At 24.1% G+C, this 6,847-nt stretch overlaps 1 protein-coding gene across 3 annotated transcripts in view; it reads right to left on the minus strand.

Annotated features, from left to right (window-relative positions):
* Positions 1-2,097: 2,097 nt before the first annotated feature.
* LOC107457478 (uncharacterized) overlaps positions 2,098-6,847 on the minus strand; it is a 16,861-nt gene continuing 12,111 nt past the window's right edge. For 2 of the 3 annotated variants that reach the window (XM_071187801.1, XM_016075643.4), the window contains exons 4-5: positions 3,369-3,529; positions 2,098-2,307 (exon numbers count right to left, since the gene is read on the minus strand). In XM_071187801.1, the coding sequence (XP_071043902.1) occupies positions 2,223-2,307; positions 3,369-3,529 (246 nt within the window). In that variant the 3' untranslated portion in view covers positions 2,098-2,222. The remainder of the gene's footprint in view (positions 2,308-3,368; positions 3,530-6,847) is intronic. The other variant, XM_016075645.3, reaches the window with a different exon arrangement.

Below are 6,847 nucleotides of genomic sequence, written 5' to 3' on the forward strand. Positions count from 1 at the left end.
TAGTTTTAAAATATATTTAAATTTAAATAACAATTTTGTATTAGTATTTGCTTAATTATTTTTAAACTCGAAAACTTAAGTTCTAGGATTGAAAATTGATTTCCAGCTCTTAGAGACAATATTATTAACATTAAAAAATCTAAGCAAAAAATTTTCCTTTATTAAAAGTTTTTCATTTCTAGTCATTATGATGTTTTCTGTTCGTAAGTTTTGAAATAAAAATATAACATTTTAAAGAAAAAACCAATTGGTTACCTTTTATTCGTCTAAAACAATATACTTTCAGGATTATACATAAAGGGTTCTTGATTTAAGGAATGAAATTTTGAAATCGAAAAAAATGTATGTTTAAAAATATTTTTAATTAATTATTAATTTAAATGCGTGGTTAATATTTAATAAGTTATAACTATGGAAAAGTTACCGGATTTTAAACATTTTTTTAACTATTTGGTGATGGTATCAATACTAATGAGATATTGAGAAATTTATCGAATTTTTTTCTCCCGTAATGAGACATTTTCTCATAAGTACGTAATGTTCCTGTATCACCAAAATATTAAGGTTATAAGGTTATACATCACGGAAACAATTTTAAGATTATGTAGAAATCGAGATATATTTTCTCGGAATTTTTATACATATGAAATCTTTTTGTGTTTCTAGGAAAATATGATTTCCGAATATATTCATTGAATGATAACAAAATACTTTAAAACCAGTATTTTTGTCCAGACACTATATTTTCCACTTTGCTGAAACTATGAGAATGGAATTTAGAATCAAACATTTAGTAAATATAGTTTGATAGTTGTAGAAACTAGTTATAAGGCAATTTATTTTTATGTATCTCGCATTTTTAGCAATAAAATTCAAATTTATGAAACATTTAATGTTAAAGAACATAAGTGAAATAGTGATTTTCAAGAAGAAATTTAAACTTTTTATATTTTTGGAAACGCTCAAATGTGCAAAAAACAATTTAGGTCTTAAACCCTTTGAAGCAGAATTTTTATAAAACACATCTTTATAGTTTTTTTTCTTCATTTTGTATTTATTTAGGCCTAAATAAGTGAAAAATATTATATTTGGCATTTTGCATAATTTATTGTTTTGAAATACAGCATGAAAACACCGGTGTCTTTTTCTGTGCTACAGGTAAAATCTTCCAAACACGTCTCTCTTCCTAACAATAATTTTTCAAATTTGTACATATTTGCGGTTAGAGAGATCTAAGAGAAACAGTTATTCATTATTGAAATTTCTTTAATTTTCAAAATGAGTCATTGATAAATTTTTGAATATGAAAGAAAAAAAATCAAACTACTTTTTTTGGACTTTAAATCTTAGTACAAATATATTTCCTATAATATAAATTTTTTTTAAATAACGATTAGACTGCTTTTTAAAACTAAGAAATACCAAAATATAGTTTTGCTTATAATTAGAGAGTCAGAAAAATTTATGTAAAAGGGACATCAGTGTCCCAGCTGCGTCAAAGGGTTAATATGGAAATGTGATAAATTCTTGTGCAAAACATTAAAATAAAAAAGTAAATATTTAAGATTTATTCCATTAAAAATATCATGGGATCTCATATTCAGAAACTAAAAGCAAATAGTAAAATCAAATAGCATTCAATTTACTCGTGCTAAATTCAAATTAATTAGAATGTTAAAGTAAAGTCGTTCAAATATTTGGAAATTCTAAAATTTAACAAAAATTTGCATTTGATTTTTTTTCTGACCGAAATGTTTGATTTTAAAACTTGGTTAGTAATTTGCTTCTTTAAAAATAAACTTAAACTCCCATTTGCAAAAAATGCTCTTTCAGCATTTTTTTTCAAACTTTAGAATGCCTCAAATTAATTACATTAATTTGATATGATTATTATCATATTAGATTTAATGGATTATTTTGATTATTTATAAATTTTATATTATAGGGTAACTTATAATACTATACTTAACTGGCATAACATAATTATAAAACAGAAATAAAATTTTAAATTGATGAATATTTATAAAAAGATTTTATGTATTATAAAGCTATATATGGAGTGAATATAAAGTGAATAAATAGTGAAAGATGTAAAGATGATAAAAGAATATATTTAATATGATATTTATTATACAATAGAGTAAGAAAACGGGCATTAGCAATGACTAGACATTTAAGAAAAATGTTTAAAATCAAGAACTTTTTTAGACGTTTATAATTCATCATTTTCTCATGATCATTCTTTCGTCGAAGAATATGTTTTGATCCTTGTTTGTTGACTCTGATTCACTTCCTCCTTTTGGATATCTGAAAATACATTCATTGATAATTTTATAAATAAAGCAAAAATTAATAACGTATGAATCTAATAAAAGTATTGTCTTGTTGTCAAGAGATGAACTCTCACTGAGGTAGTTTTAAGTTTGCTTCTGATCTCATCTCATGACTGATAAACTTTACAACTTTTTAAAAACTATAAATGAGAAACTCTTATTGCTGTATAAATGAGATTGTGCTTTTAAGAACATTTAAATATTCAAAAATATATATGAACAATTTCAAAATGTGATACTTAAAACAGCGATAAATCTTAATATTAGAATTAGAACAATAATAGAGTTTGTTACAATACACCCTTAGAAATTAAGGGTGCATTTAGGACAAACTAAAACTTAATATTTTAGAAATTTGATGAAATCACACCTAGGTTTAAATATAATCATATTATCGAAAAAATTAATTTTTCTTGAACTCTTTTTTGTTGCGCATTTTAAGTTCTCTTGAAATTTTTATAATTGAATTTTGAATTTTCTTGAATTTTGGTATAGTCCATTTTGGCTATATTATGGTCTATTTTAAATTAACTCATAGTTTAAATTAGCACCTTATATACATGATATTATTGTTCAAGTTATAAAGTGTATGGTTTAACAATGAGCCCAATTTTTATGAAAAAAAAACAATCAAATTTCAAAAAAGTTGTTTTCTTTGTCTAAGTATAGACCAAATGAAATATTTTTCTATGAGATCTTGTTTAAAACAATGTCTAATTCTAAAATAAGGAATGGGATTCTAAAATAAGAATTTTTAGACAATTAAAAATGGAATACAAAATCATTATAAAAAGAAATTCAATAAACTTTTTATAGTGTTATAGTTTTATAGTGTTATAGTTTATAGTTTTATAGTGTTATAGTTTATAGTTTTATAGTGTTATAGTTTTATAGTGTTATAGTTTATAGTTTTATAGTGCTATAGTAAATAGTGTTATAGTTTATACTTTTTTAGTGTTATAGTTTATAGTTTTATAGTGTTATAGTACTAGTTATATCAAGTGTTTTAGAGAAAAAATAAATTATGATACGTACTGGGACTGACCTCGACTATCTTTGTTTTCTATAAAGTTCCTAACAGCATTTTGTATTACAGGGACATCCATTAACTCTTCAGGATTAAGTTCTCCATTTCCATCTTTATCATATGTTTCTACAGTTTCGATTACAAATCGAAGGGTTTTGGCAACTTTTCTCTAAAATAGAAAATATCGATACCTTTAAAGTATTGTTTTTAAATAAAAAAAGTAATATTGAAATCGTTTTTAAAAATGTTTGGTAGAATTAATTTAATTTAGTTTGATATCAAGGAGCTTTCTATTCACATGAAGGAAAAGTGGGTACACGTTATAACTAACCCTTCAGGGCTATAAATAAATATATGAAGAATGATTGCATTGCAGCTTGAGACAACCAGTTCGCATAAGAACATTTAAAGTGAGTATAAAGTTATGTTATGGTATATGCGTCTACAAAACAATGCGCAGTAGTAAGAATTTCTGAAGTCGAAGGCTAGCGCAATGCGGACATTTATCGTCACATGTTTGCTGTTTAATACGATTTAGAACTAAGACAAATGGTTATAAACAATTGCTGTAAAAGTTATCGTGAAAGGCGTACTTCATCACTGTCTGTCAAGTCTTGTTGAACAGGAATCCTCCGTATCCTAACTTTATATTCACTTTATATGCTATTACGTGAACAGATTAACAATTTATACAAGGCCTGAATGCCTTTAATTTAATCTTTCTTCATGAATTTGAATTGAGACACAACTAACGCTACAGTAATTTCTGATGCTTTCACACTTATCCTCTTTTCATTTAGGCAGTCTTTGTAGATAGTATTAACTTTATTGATAGCCATACGATATATATAAAAAAAAACCATATTTCAGCACATCGGGGCTAGAAATCTATCACTGTTTCTACAGTTTTTTTTATTGGTTGTCATAGAATAAATATTCCGCTAAAAAGAATACCATATTTGGAATTATTAGAATTTGAATTCTATTCCTAATTCTAATTTCCTGTACTAATAGGCATAAAATTATACTCTAATTAAAGAAAAGAAAAATTTCGATGGAATTATAATCCTATTTTTATTGTTTTCTTTATTGACTGTCTTAGAACTAAAATTCTATTAAAAAAGTACCATATTCCAATATATTGGAACAAGAAATATGTTCCTATTATTGCATTTGCATTTACTAAAAATCATTAAATAAAGATTCTAATTTGTTTTCGAAAACTCCATTTTTATTTTTCCTATAACAATAGACTTGATTATATTTAGTTAAAAAATTTGGAATCGTAATATAATTCTTCAGGATTAAAAGAAAAAATAATATAATAATTTAAATACCATATATTCGTATACATTCGGATATCAATACATATATATTTATAATATATATTTATAATATATATTTATAATATATATTTATAAACAAATATATGATTTATAAATAAAGGAAAACGTAAATTCTAGGAGACAAAATTTGATCAGATTTTACACAAATAAAAAATTTATCAAAATATATAATTTTAATTTTATAATAATATCAAAATTATTGACCTTTGAATTAAAATATGTAAGATTTTTATGAAACATTATTCTTTAATACTTCAAATCACAGGAGTTTCTAAATTTTTTTCAATTTGACATAAAAATTTCAATACTCACAAATTTTACAAGTATCAATAAAGAATAATTTTTAATTAATCTCAGGAGTTTTTTTCATATTGCGAAAAAATGATGCGTGATAAAAGTGAGGAAAAGGAAGAGGATTTATAAATTATTCGATGGAGCTGCCATCTATAGATCTTAAAGATAATAAATAAATAAGAAGTTGAGTAACAAACTTTAGTGGTGACATCTCTTATTTCAGATAGAAACTAGAAAATGAACTGAACTTTATAGAATGGTTTTTATAGTTATTTTACGCATAAAGCCTAGTATTTCCTATACATCCCAACCAACTGGAGGATGAAGGGGTCATGCTGATTTTAAACGGATATATCGTAAGTAATGAGAGCTACTGTTTTATGTTTTTGAAACGTAGGTAACTTTTACAGTATTTTCTATAGTAACATATTAAAAAAAAAACTTTTAAATCTTGCAGTTGGAAATTCATTATATTAAAAATATTTTTTGGTATTTTATTTAAAAAAAATTAAAGAATTAAAATAAAGAAAAAAAATAAAGAAAAAAATTAAATTAAATTTCAAAAAGAGTCTCTGTGCTTTGGATTTCGACAAATACATATTTCGTATTAGAAAAGAATCTAGAATTCATATGCATTTTATGTTCAATTTGTATACATTTTATATTAAGATAAAGAACAAAATTAACTGTATTAAAAATGATATTTTGTAATTACTGAAATTTTCGTTGATTTATAGATTGGTTTTAAACATATTTTTTTTTCAATATTGACAGCATCCTTGTATAAAAAGATTGCTTACCTTTCATTTTCTGTTTTTCTGGATATTATTAAATCAATCGCGAAAATGCATAACTCTGCAGAAATATAGTAGCATTGATAGTCTTTTCTTTGTTGTATTGAATCTTGAGATTGATTTTACCGCTGTTACTTACATACATATTTATACTAAAGCACAGTATTTTTTCAACTAAAATTATTTGAGTCAATTACCTTGTCTAATATATGCAATGATTGCTCAAATATTTGTAAACATAGCGTATTTTATATGGAAATATTTATATAAAAAACTAGTATTTTTACTTTAGGTTTTCCATACCAATCACAGCTTTTTTTCTTCCAAATTTACAAGAACTGCCTTGAAAATTGTTCAAAACTTTTTAAATTTTTGAGATATTCAAATCAGATTTTTTTTCATAATTTACTTAATAGGATTCAGATTAAAGTAATGAAAAAAAATAAATGTTTTTCGAGTTTTTTGTATGAAATGATTACTTAACATGCTCCTTTCTTGCGCAATAATTTACAAAATTGTTTTAAATTTTAGAATGATATTTTATTAATAATTAACAATAACTCTAAAAATTTTGGTTTACTTTATTGAATATTTTCGCAGTTATAGTAGGAAAATGTAACATAAACAAAAACGTTTTTTTTTACGAATATACCAACTTCTCCGTACATTTTTTAACTAGGCTTACGAACTTTTGTGGTGCAGTTTTGTGCAAAAGATAACCAAAGTAATTGATACAATTACAAGCTTTTTCCATATTTTTTGGTCATAGGTTGTTAAAAAACACTCTCTTTAGTTCATAATTTATTGCTGGTCTCTGAAACCTCTGAAAGCTTTAAACTTTATTGATATGAATGAGAAATTCTTCGTCTAAATTTATAAAATGGCACTTTTAAATTTATTTCACTTCTAAATCTATAAAATAATTCATTAAGTATTTTATGAGAGATATTAAAAAATTAGTAAGCATACGAAAGTCACTTAGAGTATGCGCAGACGACAAAAAACGAAAAAAAAAAAAAAAAAAAAAAAAAGATTTTGGAGATGTAACAATTT

The sequence above is a fragment of the Parasteatoda tepidariorum genome, chromosome X1 (assembly GCF_043381705.1).
Source record: "Parasteatoda tepidariorum isolate YZ-2023 chromosome X1, CAS_Ptep_4.0, whole genome shotgun sequence".
NCBI classification, from domain to species: domain Eukaryota; kingdom Metazoa; phylum Arthropoda; class Arachnida; order Araneae; family Theridiidae; genus Parasteatoda; species Parasteatoda tepidariorum.